At 46.7% G+C, this 13,566-nt stretch overlaps 1 protein-coding gene across 1 annotated transcript in view; it reads left to right on the plus strand.

Moving 5' to 3' along the window:
- ANKRD31 (ankyrin repeat domain 31) overlaps positions 1-13,566 on the plus strand; it is a 196,709-nt gene that overhangs the window by 69,803 nt on the left and 113,340 nt on the right. Inside the window, exon 8 of the mRNA XM_089686185.1 lies at positions 3,852-4,464. Coding sequence (XP_089542311.1) covers positions 3,852-4,464 — 613 coding nt within the window. The remainder of the gene's footprint in view (positions 1-3,851; positions 4,465-13,566) is intronic.

Below are 13,566 nucleotides of genomic sequence, written 5' to 3' on the forward strand. Positions count from 1 at the left end.
GCAATGCTTTGCTGCTCAAAGCTGCATTTTTCTGCCTTGGCATATAGGCCGTGCAGGCGCAGCCGTTCCAGAACCTTGATTACATGGTTTCTGTGGACATCTAGAGATGGAGAAAAGATCAGAATATCGTCTAGGTAGACGATAACGAAAATGTCCAAGAAATCACGCAACACGTCATTTATGAAGTGTTGGAACGTGGCTGGGGCATTGCAAAGTCCAAACGGCATGACCAGGTACTCGAAGTGCCCAAATCGAGTACGGAAAGCTGTTTTCCACTCATCCCCCTCCCGGATGCGGACCAGATTGTATGCCCCACGCAGATCCAGCTTCGTAAAGCAGACCGCTGTCCCCAGACTCTGGAATAACTCTGGGACCAGAGGTAGAGGGTAGCGGTTCTTGATGGTCACCCGATTTAATTCCCTATAGTCAATACAGGGTCTCAAGGTTTTATCTTTCTTCTCCACAAAGAAGATACCCGCCCCTGCCGGAGATGTGGAAGGGCGAATAAACTTTTTCTGGAGGTTCTCCTCAATATAGTCCTTCAGTACCCCTAATTCCTTTTCCGATAGCGGGAAGATACGGCCAAAAGGAATCTCAGAACCTGGCAATAAGTCAATGGGACAATCATATGGTCGATGTGGTGGTAGTGTATCAGCCCCTCGTCTACTGAACACGTCTAAATATTCATGATATACGGTTGGTACAATCTGTCTTAGGTTAGCGTCCTCTTCTGCACATAAGAGGATCTGGGGGGCCCGGGGCCCAGAGGCCTGGCAGTTCTTCTGACAATAGTCTGAAGAAAAACTAAGGGACCCGGTTTTCCAGTCGATCTGGGGGTTGTGGGCCTGCAGCCACGGAAGCCCCAGGATCACTGGAAAAAGGGGTGACGCAATGGCGTCAAAGTGTAGTAATTCCCGATGGGAGCCCATTACGGTGGTGAGTATGGGAGGGGTCTCTTGGTCCACTAAACCTGATTTTATTTGGGAACCATCAGCCAAGAACAAATTGAGCCCCCATTTCCTGGCCTGTAATGGTATCTCCTGCTGGCGGGCAAAGTCAAGGTCCAGGAAGCAACTGCAGGCCCCCGAATCAATGATTGCAGTGGTTACCACGGTTTTCTCTGGCAGCTGAAACAAAAGGGGTACCGCTAAGTAATTGGACTGACTTATATTACTCAAGGAAACAGGAACCGAAGATCGAGACTTACATGTCTTCACTGGACAGTTTCGCACTGCATGTCCAGCTCCCCCGCAATAGAAACACAGGTTCTTGGCCCGCCGTCTCTGGCGTTCTTCTGGAGTAAGGGTCTGCCGCGCCAAACCCAGCTGCATCGGTTCTGGCACATCAGTGGAGACAACTGGTGGAACAGGAGCAGGGACGGAATGACCTGTGCCTTTGGGGGGTATCCAGGTAACTCCTTGACCCTGGCCTTGACCTGTCCTCTCAGACCGGCGTTCCCTTAACCTGCGATCAATCTGAATCGCCAGGTCGATCAACTCCTTTAGAGACCCGGGGAGGCCAACCCGAGCTAACTCATCTTTTAGGCCCTCCGAGAGTCCGACCCTAAATTGGTGACGTAGGGCGGCGTCATTCCAGTGTGTGTCCCCTATCCATCGCCTGAACTCGGAGGCGTATTCCTCCGCAGCTCGACGACCCTGTCGTAGGGCATAAAGGGTGGTTTCAGCCGAAACCGCCCACTGGGGGTCATCGTACAGAACTGACATGGCCTTAAAAAATGCGTCTAAGGTCTGTAACTGAGGGTCCTGCGTTTCCCTTAGTCTAAGGGCCCAGTCCTGGGGCTCATCCTGTAGAAGAGAAATTACAAATCCCACCTTGACCGACTCTGTGGTAAACGCACGTGGTTGCAGTTCAAAAAACAAGTAACATGCGTTTTTGAACGTTCTAAAACGTGCTCGATCTCCCTGAAAACGTTCAGGCATGGGAACGCGGGGTTCGGCTGGTGGAGCTGCAGCCGCAGCCCCACTGGGAGATTCAGAAACCGCCCTAGTGTCAATAGCTGAGGCCTGACTCTGAGGGGACACTCCAGATAACGTTAGGGTGTCAAATTGATTTTCTAACCGACTACACTTGTCCTGCAGGTTAGTTACTGCCTGGGTCAGTCCGGACAAATGTTGGCACATCTCATCCCATGGAGAAGGCGACCCTCCAGACTCAGACATGGCCGAATGGTACTGTAAGGGACCGCCTGACAGCACCTCTATCAGTCCCCCGGTAGAGCCTCCCCAGCGTGCGGAGTCTAAGCACCGGAGCACTTGTTCACCAGGGCCCCTGATGGTGGGGATGGACTTGGAGCGCTCCGGTACCAGGTCGCAACTACCAGGTATCTCCAACAGGGGTAGAGGAGTCTGACAGGGGCTCCAGGGAGCTAGGTGTCTGATGTAAGGGAGCCTAGTGATCCCTGCGGGGTGGATGGATGGATGAGCTAAATCAGAGTCATGCAGGCCGGGACGATAACTAGAGGATCGGTAAGGTACAAAACGGTAGGCAAAGGATAGTCGGGTCACACGCAGGGTCAATACCAGGAGGTCAGATCTAAACGGGAACATCCGGGAGCAGAGTCAGGCAAGCCAAGGGGTCAGGACGGGAGAAGGCAACAAGGTCAAAACAATCCAGATCAGAAGTACTCACACACAGGTAACAGGATACAAAGACCATTCGGCAACAAGCGTCTGTGCAGGGCTAGCTTAAATAGGCCGCCCTGCACCTGACAGGCGTAGCCTGGGTCCTAGTGCCTGTCTAGTACTGTCCAGACGACAGGTACGCCTGGGTCCTAGTGCCCTGCCACCTATACGTCTCGGCAGACACCTACGCATGTGTAGACCCATGCGTCGCGATGGTTCCTGACAGGCGTCTTGATCCTGGGGGGAGATCTTAACGTCCCCCTATGCCCATTGTTGGACTCCTCCTCGGGAAATTCTTTTCTGCCATATAAATCCTTAAGACAGATTCGCACTCAACTCCAAGATCTACAACTTCATGATTCTTGGTGCGTCCTCCACCCGAACGTCAAAGACTACACATTTTTCTCCCCTCCACACAGCAAATATTCCAGAATTGATTACCTTTTTATCTCGCAAGTAGACCTCCCACTCCTCCATGACTCCTCCATTGAACTGATGATTCTATCTGATCATCACCCTATCACCATGACGTTACGCTTCCCTGAAAAACATTCACGCTCTAAAATATGGCGACTGGACGATTCCCTTCTTTCTGACTTAGCAAACAAAGCGGAGGTCCGTTCCCAATTGGCGGAATACTTTTTGAATAACCAAACCCCAGATACCTCTTCTTTAACACAATGGGAGGCACATAAATGTGTCATCCGCGGGGTCCTAATAGCTATGGCCACAAAATGTAAAAGAGAGAGACAAGCACGTTTACAACTCTTAGACCGCAATAAATTCCTGGAAAAGGCTCACAAACACAATCAGGCTGCCTCGACTCTGTCTGATCTTACGAACACCCGCACACAGCTTCTAAACAAATTAGGTAAGGCAGCTAAACGCAGATTCATCTTGTCTCAAAAACTTTTTTATGGGTTTGCAAACAAAAGAAGAGGACACTCCCCGAAAGATTGTCCTCAAAATTATATGTTAGTGCAAATAAAAAAAGTATCACGGACAGTATTAAATTGTTTCAAACAAAAGCGGGAGATTCTTAACCAGATCCTTCCAGGCGAAAAAGTCGAGCTTAACTTCCAACGCGGACATAGCTTCCCACTTTGAGCAATATTATAAAACATTATACAATCTCCCCCCGGAACGTCGCCCATCTGATGCCGACAAACCCAGAGCCACTCTAATTTCTGATTTTCTTCATCTCTATAGCCCTTCTGCATTATCCGAAGACACTGCTCAGGAACTGGAACAACACATCACGGCAGATGAGCTCTCCCGAGCCATCAAGCAAATGAAACTCGGTAAAAGTCCGGGCCCTGATGGCCTTTCGGTAGCATATCACAAGGAGTTTTTAGACATTCTGAGTGGGCCCTTCCTCTCCACCTTCAACACCTTCTCTTCAACCCCTAGGCAACACCATCGCCTTTTGGAAGCCCATATCACTGTCATTCCCAAAGAAGGTAAAGACGTGACCTTGGTTACAAATTACAGGCCCATCTCTCTTTTGAATGTAGACATCAAAATATATGCAAATATTTTAGCCAATCGTCTCCTTCCCTTACTACCCTCTTTGATTGACCTTGACCACGTGGGTTTCATCCCGGGCAGGGAAGTGAGGGACAACACCATCAAAGCCCTTAATCTTCTCCATCAGCTCCACGACTCACAGAGTCCCGGGTTCTTTCTCTCCTTAGACACCGAGAAGGCCTTTGATAGAGTGGCCTGGGATTACTTGAAGGCATCCCTGCAGGCGATCGGACTAAGGGACAATATGCTCAATTTCATCATAGCACTATACTCTGGTCCAACAGCACAGGTTCCGGTGAACGGGCATTTATCCCATCACTTCTCTCTCGGGACTTTCAAGGCTGCCCCCTCTCCCCGCCCCTCTTTGTAATTTCATTAGAGCCACTGCTACGCAAACTCCGCTTGAACCCAAATATCAGGGGTTTTACCGCTGCAGATAAGGAGTACAAACTTGCTGCTTATGCGGACGACAGTTTACTGTTTCTGGCGGAACCTTGGATCACCTTGCCTAATCTGCTGAAAGATTTCTCACTCTTTCAATTTATTTCAAATCTTAAAATCAACCATTCCAGGTCATATGCCCTAAACATTACTCTTCCTTCGGACTTAGTAGCATTTTGCCAGTCACAGTTCCTGTTTCGATGGGAAAGGGACTCCCTCAACTATTTGGGAATTCGGCTTATGCGTAACCTTCCGGATCTTTACGCCAAAAACTTTATTCCAGCCCTTAGATCCATCTGAGAAGACCTACCTAAGTGGCACCGTCCCTGCTTTTCATGGTTTGGGAGGGCTTCTATACTAAAAATGAACATTCTCCCACGCCTCCTCTATCTTTTTCAAACCTTACCTATCCATTTACCGCCCGCCTTTTTCGTCTCGTGTAGAAGACTGTGTTCACTTTTTCTCTGGAATCACAAGCGCCCGCGCATATCCTTCTCCCAACTAGTGCTCCCCAAATCCAAAGGAGGGATTGGACTACCAGATCTACAACTATCACTGGGCCTGCCATCTTTCCAGAATCATAGACTGGAATATTCACTCCACCACCAAAGCGTGGGTGCAACTAGAACATTCCTGCTCCTCTTCCCCTTTAGCATCGATCCCGTGGCTCCCGACTAAACACACTCCTCAGGACCTCCTCCTACATCCTTTGATTGGACCTACCCTTAAAACCTTCCGTTTAGCCTGTAAGTCAGCCTCCATCTCGGACTCCCCTAACCCACTAAGCTCTCTTCGCCTCAACCTGAACTTTCCTCCAGGCATGCACAAGACCTTTTTATCAGAACATTGGCCACACAGTCAGGTGACAGCAGAACATTTTTTTCACAAAAGTCAGCTGAAATCTTACTCTTCTCTGGCGAGCACTATGAGAGACCATACCTTCCCCTTTTGGGCTTACCTTCAAATTAGGCATTTCCTTCTCTCTCCTGCGTATCGTCACACAAATGAACCCGCCCTCTCACCTCCTTTGAATTAATCTGCTCTAAGGCTGAACTACGGAGGCACCTAATTTCATTAACATATCTCCTCCTTATTGGTGAAGGGACTCCTGACTCACTCCCTGCCTGCCGAGCTTGGAGAAGAGACTTAGATATTGATTTTTCCTCCTCCGATTGGGACCAAATTTTTTGTTATTTTCATAAGTGCTCACTAAATGTATCAACACAAGAAAACGGATACAAATTGGCGACACGCTGGTATATCACCCCTTCCAGAATTCATCATTTTAATCCATCTGGGCCCAGCAATTGTTGGAGATGTGGAGCACCCGTAGGGTCCCTTCTTCATATTTGGTGGTCTTGCCCTATTGTTCAGCCCTTCTGGCAGGAGGTACACCGTATAACCTCGTCAGTGTCTACCTTATCTATTGAGTTCTCCCCGGCCCAATTTCTCCTCCATCACACCCCGCTTCCCAAACGTTTATACTTCAAATCACTAGCAATGCATATGCTCAACGTGGCTAAACTTTGTCTACCGTTTTTTTTTGGGATCTATAATTTTTTTTTTCAATACGAGATTGGCTTACACGTTTGGGAAGAATCGCGGAGATGGAAGAGCTGATTGCTTACTCCCAGGACAACCCAACTAAATTTTCCCACACCTGGTCTTGCTGGACTCACTTCCGAACGACCCCTGAATACCACTCCCTCATGGTCCTTTCTACTTGACTTAACTGAATCTGTAATCCCATATTGTTTCCTACATCGTACCGACGCATTGTCCTTTTCAAGGCTGTTGATAATAACTTTCTTTCCTACTTGCTACACCGGTCGAAGCGAGTTACGCCCTGTGTCCTGACATTCATTGGATTGACTCATGTTTATTTGACCGCCAGGGCTGAGCACATCACTCATGTCCCTGGAGCTTTAGTGCAAGTAATATGCCTATCCACTCACCCCCCCCCTGATTCCTCCCCTTCTGATCCCCCCCCCCCTCCCTTTTTTTTTTTTCTCTTTCTCTGTCCCCTCACTTCCTTTCTTTATTGGTCTTACATCCCCTTTCCTTTTTCATCTTCTTTGACTCCTTCTTTTCTTTGTTCCCTATACCACTTATCTCCTCTTATTTATTTTCAGTATTTTGCTTTCCTTCTCTTTTCTTATATTTCCGCTCACTTCCCTACCCATATGTGCCCTAATTCCAATTCCGCATCTCATAAGCACACATGGTTTTTTCATTTCAGTTCACAAAGACATCTTCCCACACATTGACAGCCTTTTTTGGGCTATCTCTACCTTACCGACTGTTCAGTGCCGTATCGTGTATATCCTCACACCCCCTCTCTCACACCAGTTACCTATATTCCCAACCCCTACCCCCGGCTCCCTTATCTTACTACTCTTTGATGCATGATAAGTGAGGATGCAAACAAACGATCCTGCCAGTCTTGTGAAATTTGTATGCTGAATTAGGGCTAGGGGTAGGATGTGCCTTTATTGTTGCTGTGATGTCAAGTCCTTTTTGTTTTTATTTGACCTTTATTTACAATTCGTGTGACATGAGATCATTTTTCAGATTGTGTATGGTAGCATCTCTTATTGTCTGCTACCTGTTAATTGTTTCCTACTGTATTTCTCATTGGCACATTGTATCCATCTGTACAATTTGTATGCTCTGAGTTTCTAAATAAACTTTATGGAAGAAAAAAAAATAAGGCCTGGTTCACACTAGTGCCATTTCAGATGTGACTTGAGTCACACAGAATCACATGACAGTGGAAATCACATTATTCTGTATGGTGCCCGTTCACATCAATGCAGCACAGCATACATTTTTTAAAAGGGTCCTAAATCACTTTGGTGTGATTCCAGCTTGATTTTGGCCCCATAGACTTAAATGGAAATGCACCAACATGCATCTACATGTGATTTAACATATTTTTGATGCAATTTCAGTGCTTTTTTTCCCCTGTCATAGAAGATATGCTTATCATTGGCCAAAAATAAAGACGCAGAGGCATTATCATAATCACATCAAAAACGCCTCAAAATCATGTAAAAAATGGGTAAAACTCAAGTAGCACTATACAGTTTTACTGAAAATCAAAACAAATCACAGTTGCAGTAGTGTGAACCTAGCCTTCATCATCTGCACCTGACTCAGCCATTTATTAACTCTGCTCTCAGGTAGTCTTTCTTAGTTGATATCGATATTGCATATAAGATATGAGGGACATATTCTGTGCTAGATCACAATCACCACTTTCAAATGACTGAAATTTTGTGCCTTAAAAAATCCCTCTTTTCGACAGCAGGTATCCCTTTGTTTTTCTAGAGACCATTTTGATTAGATTAAGTAGATTGGAACATGGTAAAAATAGATTATTATAATACAGGATATATATAGCGACAACAGTTTGCTCAGTGCTTTAAATTATAAAGGGAGACAATACAGCAACAATACAGTTCAATAAAAGGGGGTTAGGAGGGCCCTGCTACTTGGAGCTTACAATCTAAGAAGGAGGGGCTAGTGGTACAAAATGTAGTAACTGGGGGGGATGGACTGATATGAGGAATAGAAGATTCCGTTATTCGCTGAAGGCGGTATAGGCTTCCCTGAAGAGAGAGGTTTTCAGAGATTGCCTAAAAGTGGGCAGCATAGGCGACAGTCAGATAGATTGGGCTAGAGCGTTCCAGAGGATGAGGGAGGCTCTGGAGAAGTCCTGAAGATGAGCATGGGAGGAGGAGACAAGGGAGCTAGAGAGCAGGAGTCGTGCAAGAAGCGAAGAGGACGGTTTGGGTGATATTTGGAGACAAGATTGGTGATGTAATTTGGGGCAGAGTTACAAATGGCTTTATATGTTATTGTTAATGTTTTGAATTTTATTCGTTGGGCAATGGGAAGCTAGTGGAGGGATTGGCAGAGAGGGATGGCAGATACAGAACGGTTAGTAAGGTGGATGAGTCTGGCAGCAGCATTCATGATAGACTGAAGAGGGGATAGCCTGCGATTAGGTAGGAGGGAGCTACAATAGTCAACGTGAGAGATAACAAGGGAGTGAATAAGTTGCTTAGCAGTTTCAGAGATTAAGAACGAGTGTATCTTGGAGATGTTGTGAAGGTGAAGTCTACAAGATTTGGACAGTGATGGGAGTCTAAGATTACACCTAGTACCCTGGCATGAGGGAAGGGACTGATGGTTGTATTATTGATCTTGATGGAGAAGTCAGGGGAGGGGGCACGGGCTGGAGGCAATAGTATGAGCGCTGTTTTAGAAAGACTGAGTTTGAGGGAGTGGAGTGACATCCATGCCGAAATGTCACTTAGTAGGTTAGTAATGCGAGAGGAGACTGAAGAGGTGAGGAGTAGAAAGAGAGATTTGTGTGTCATCAGCAAAGAGATGGTACTTAAAGCCATGGGAGTTTATCAAGTGACCAAGGGAGGAGGTGTAGATGGAGAAGAGAAGGGGTCCAAGGACAGAACCTTGAGGGACCCCTACAGAATGAGAATAGAGCTATTGTTTTCTTAATATGGTGACTTTGTAAATTTTAAAAAACTAGGTGATTTTTGGAAGGATTTTGTGACAATGCTTATTTAACTCATAGTAGTCACTCAGTTGTCACTGTGGTTTCTATGCAGAAGTGAACCTGTTTTTCCACTCTCCAGCTTTAGTTAATAAACCCCAATCAGCCTCTAACCTCAACTTGTTAAATTACGCTTTGGCAATGAAACCTGGAAGCTGATTGGTTTCTATGCAGAAGTGAACCTGACTTTGCACTCTTTAACCACTTGCCAACCGTGATATAGCCGAATGACAGCTACAGTGCAGTTGTCCAGTTCTGGGAGGGCATCATATGATGTCCTCCCAGAATATGCCCTCCTGCACACACACCCCCCTGGGGGCACGCACCCAGCGATCTCCATGATCGCTGTGTCCTACAGACACAGCTGATCAGTGATGTAGTAAATGGCCAATCACAGTGGCCTTTTACTACATGATCAGCCATGTCCAATGACACAGCAGATCACCGGTAAATGCAGTTGCTGGTTATCGGCTGCACAGCTGTGCTGTGACAGCGTGTGGAAAGTACTGCTGATAACTGGCAATTTTCAGAGAACGGATCAGCACCGATCATCAGGGCACTGATGATAAGTGCCCAGCAGTGCTGCCCACCTGTGCCCAGCAGTACCGCCCACCTATGCCCCCCATCAGTGCTGCCAAACAGTGCTGCCCAGCAGTGCCCAGCAGTGCTGCAAGTCAGTGCTCAGCAGTGCCGCTAGTCAGTGCCATCAGTCAGTGCCACCTATCAGTGCCCATTATTGTTGAATATCAGTGCAGCATCATCAGTGCCACTTCATCAGTGCCAGTGCCGCCTATCAGTGCCCATCAGTGCCCATCATTGTTGCATATCAGTGCAGCATCATGAGTGCCAGCTCATCAGTGCCGTCTATCAGTGCTGCCTATCCGTGCCACCTCATCAGTGCCGCCTATCAGTGCCCATCAGTTCTGCCTATCAGTGCCCATAGTGCTGCCTATCCGTGCCACCTCATTAGTGCTGCCTATCAGTGTCCATCAGTGTCACCTATCAGTGCTCATCAGTGCTGCCTATCAGTGCAGCCTTATCAATGCACATCAGTGAAGGAGAAAAGTTACCTGTTTGCAAAATAATAGAAACAAAAAAAACTTTTTTTTCAAACTTTTTGCACTTTTTTTTTATAGCGCAAACAATAAAACACCCAGTAGCAATTAAATACCACCAAAAGAAATCTTTAGTTGTGTGGAAAAAAAATTATAAAAATGTCATATGGGTACAGTGTTGCATGACCGCGCAATTGTCATTCAAAGTGTGACAGCGCTGAAAGCTGAAAATTGGCCTGGGCAGGAAGGGGGTACAAGTGCCCGGTAGGCAAGTGGTTAACTTTAGTAAATAAACCTTTTACATTGTTCTTAACTGTGTGCAAAACTGATGTGTGGTCAAGTCTGATTTGTTGCTGTGTGTTATTGCGCTTGATACCTAACCCATGGCCATACATCATACAGTTTTCTTATTCAATTTCCTTTAGATTTACCATCAACTATATAGTGCAAGGGCCTGCCTGGTTTCATACAAATTGAAAGTGTTTAGGTTTGACCTCATATTATATGGTTTTGGTAAATCTAAAGGAAAATTGTACAAGAGAATTGTATAATGCATGGCCAGCCTTAATCATTTCTACATACAGTGAAATATCCAACATGTGTCCATTCTCTGTTGATAAATGGGACTGTGAGGTCCCCATCTTGAATTGTACACCCCTCAAGAGCTATTTTTTCAAATCAAGTGGTAACATTTTGCTTGAAATGTCTTAGAATAGTTGTGTCAGATGTGGTATGTGGTTCAAGTCCTTGCAACTGTAGTTCTACAATTACTATTACACACCAAAGTAACCCACACTCCAAATGTTTGTTTTTTTCTCATCTACTCTGTACTGTATTTTAGGCTACAATGTGCTATTTAGTTAAAGAAAATCTTCAGAAAAGTACATCTGGACTCTTAAAAGCGATAGTAAAGTCTCAGGGAAAAAAGTTCCCCTTGCAGGTTTGAATGTATTAGTATGCACTGCATTATGACAGACTTACTTACAGATCCCTCCAGTGCTGTGGTGTCACGGCTCCCCTGGCGCTTCTATCTTCACCCGGTCTTCCTTTCGGGTTTCAGATCTTCAACCTCATGCGCACATGCGCCGCTCAGATCACAATTACTGCTGACAGACAGGGGGTACATTTATGACAAAAATGCAACTTGACATTGGGCAAATGTGTCTGTGCCTATGAAGGAGGGTAGAGGATTAAGAAATCAGTAACAATTGCCTGGGAAAATTCATTTAAAGTGGTATTAAACCCAAAAGCAAACATTTATTATATTGAAGCTTTCCAATTCTTAGATGTGGTGGCTGCATTCGTTTTCTTTTTTGGGCTTCCTTTCTTTTATTTTCATCTGGTGATCCAGCCAGAAAATCTGTTGTTTTCCAAAAGCTCAAGCTCTCCTGCAGAATGTATCAGTTTACATGGATGAGAGAAACCATTTACCAATCGCAGGGGTACTTTAAATGATTGACTTTTATTTATTCATGTAAAACCTTTATCCCATAAGGAAAAAGAGAAATATTTGCTAGAACTGATTATAAAATATTAGGTAGAGTTTGGCTTTGATTTGTTAATGTATCTAAATCTAATAATACATTTAACACTCCCCTCCTCTCAAACTAACAATGTTTCGGTCTGCTGTGCCTCCTGTGCTCATTCATCCAGAGTGGTGTCTCATTAATACAAGAGGTGTGTTACTGGCCAGATAACCAGGTGAAAACCGGGGAAAAAAAGCCAAAGAAAACTGATGCAGCCAACACATCTAATAACTGGTAACCTGCAATATATTACATTTTTGGTTTTGGGTTTAATACAGTTTCAGGTGAATCGATTCTTCCCATAACCAGGCTCAGGCATTGGGGATTCTTACAGACATTACATAACATTTTATAAAGGGCCAAATGCAAATTAATAATATTATAATGCATTCACAATAATCCAATCAGTTGGCGAAATAGCCTTAACAATGTGCGCCAGCTTGAAAATGGTTATGGATGTTTCAAAATTATTCCAATATATAAAAAGCTGGAATGCTTTAGGTCAGGGGAAAGCAACTGGAAGTGGTCAAAGACGGTGGCGTAGCATGGGGTGGCAGCCGGTACAGTCACTTTAGACGCAACATTTGGAGGAATGCATAAATTAGTCCCGATGCCTCAAGTTTGCTGGGTCCGATGCAGCCCAAGCAATCATCTCTGTTTTAAGATGAGCACAGCTGCAGGTGTCACGGAACAGACGCCTGTCCTGTCATTGCTGGATGGCCAGCAGGTGTCACGTGTGTGTATGAGGCGGGGAAAGGGGGGGAGCTGTGAGGGTGGGTTAAAAGAGTAGAGGGGCGGGACTGTGAAGGGGGGGGGTTAGGGGAGGGGCGGGACTGTGAAGGGGGGGGTTAGGGGAGGGGCGGGACTGTGAAGGGGGGGGGTTAGGGGAGGGGCGGGACTGTGAAGGGGGGGGGGTTAGGGGAGGGGCGGGACTGTGAAGGGGGGGGGTTAGGGGAGATGCAGGGCTGTGGGGAAGTAGGAGGGGTGGGTCAGGGCAGGAGCAGAGCTGACAGAGGCGGAGCAGATCCCCTAGCAGGAAGTGTCCCCTGTGAGGCTCTCAGTGACATGGTGGTTATGGTGGTGTGGACTCGAGCCTCCCGCTCTGGGAGTCCTAAGGAGTACCACCTATGACCAGGTGATGCAGGTGCTGAAGAAGGTGGGGAAGGAGGTGACCCTAGAAGGTGAGGAACCTAGGCACCTATCCCCCTACCTACCTACCTCTACCCCCCCACCTACCTTCCTCCTCGCAGCCCACACCCACCTACCTACCTCTCTCTACCCCCCAACCTACCTACCTCTACTCCCACATACCTCTCTCCCCCACCCACCTCTCTACCTCTACCATCCACCTACCTACCTATTTCCCTCTACCACCCCTCCCGACAGCCACCCATGACAAGGCGGTGCATGTGCTGAAGTAAGTGGCAAAGGAGGTGACCCTGGAAGGTAAGGAGCCTAGGTACCTACCCTGCCCCCCCCACCTACATCTACCCCACCTATCCCCCCAAACCTACCTACCTCTACCCCACCCCCCTCTGGATGGCCACCCATGACCAGGCAGTGCAGGTGCTGAAGGGAAAACTGGGAATGAGATGACTCTGGAAGGTGAGCAGCCTAGACATTGACCCCTCCCTCTCTGACCCCTCCACTCCCCCCAAACTTTGACCCTAGTGGAAGGGACTCTAGGAGTGCTAAAAGTCTAGGAGTTAGAGGGTGCAAATTACTTGCCTTGCGCCGGGCGCTGACAACCCATGCTACACCACTGGTCAAAGATCACCAATTCTTTGCTAACCTCT

Source organism: Staurois parvus, unplaced genomic scaffold (genome assembly GCF_062004578.1).
Source record: "Staurois parvus isolate SC_StPar_1 unplaced genomic scaffold, SC_StPar_1.0 ptg000392l, whole genome shotgun sequence".
NCBI classification, from domain to species: Eukaryota; Metazoa; Chordata; class Amphibia; order Anura; family Ranidae; genus Staurois; species Staurois parvus.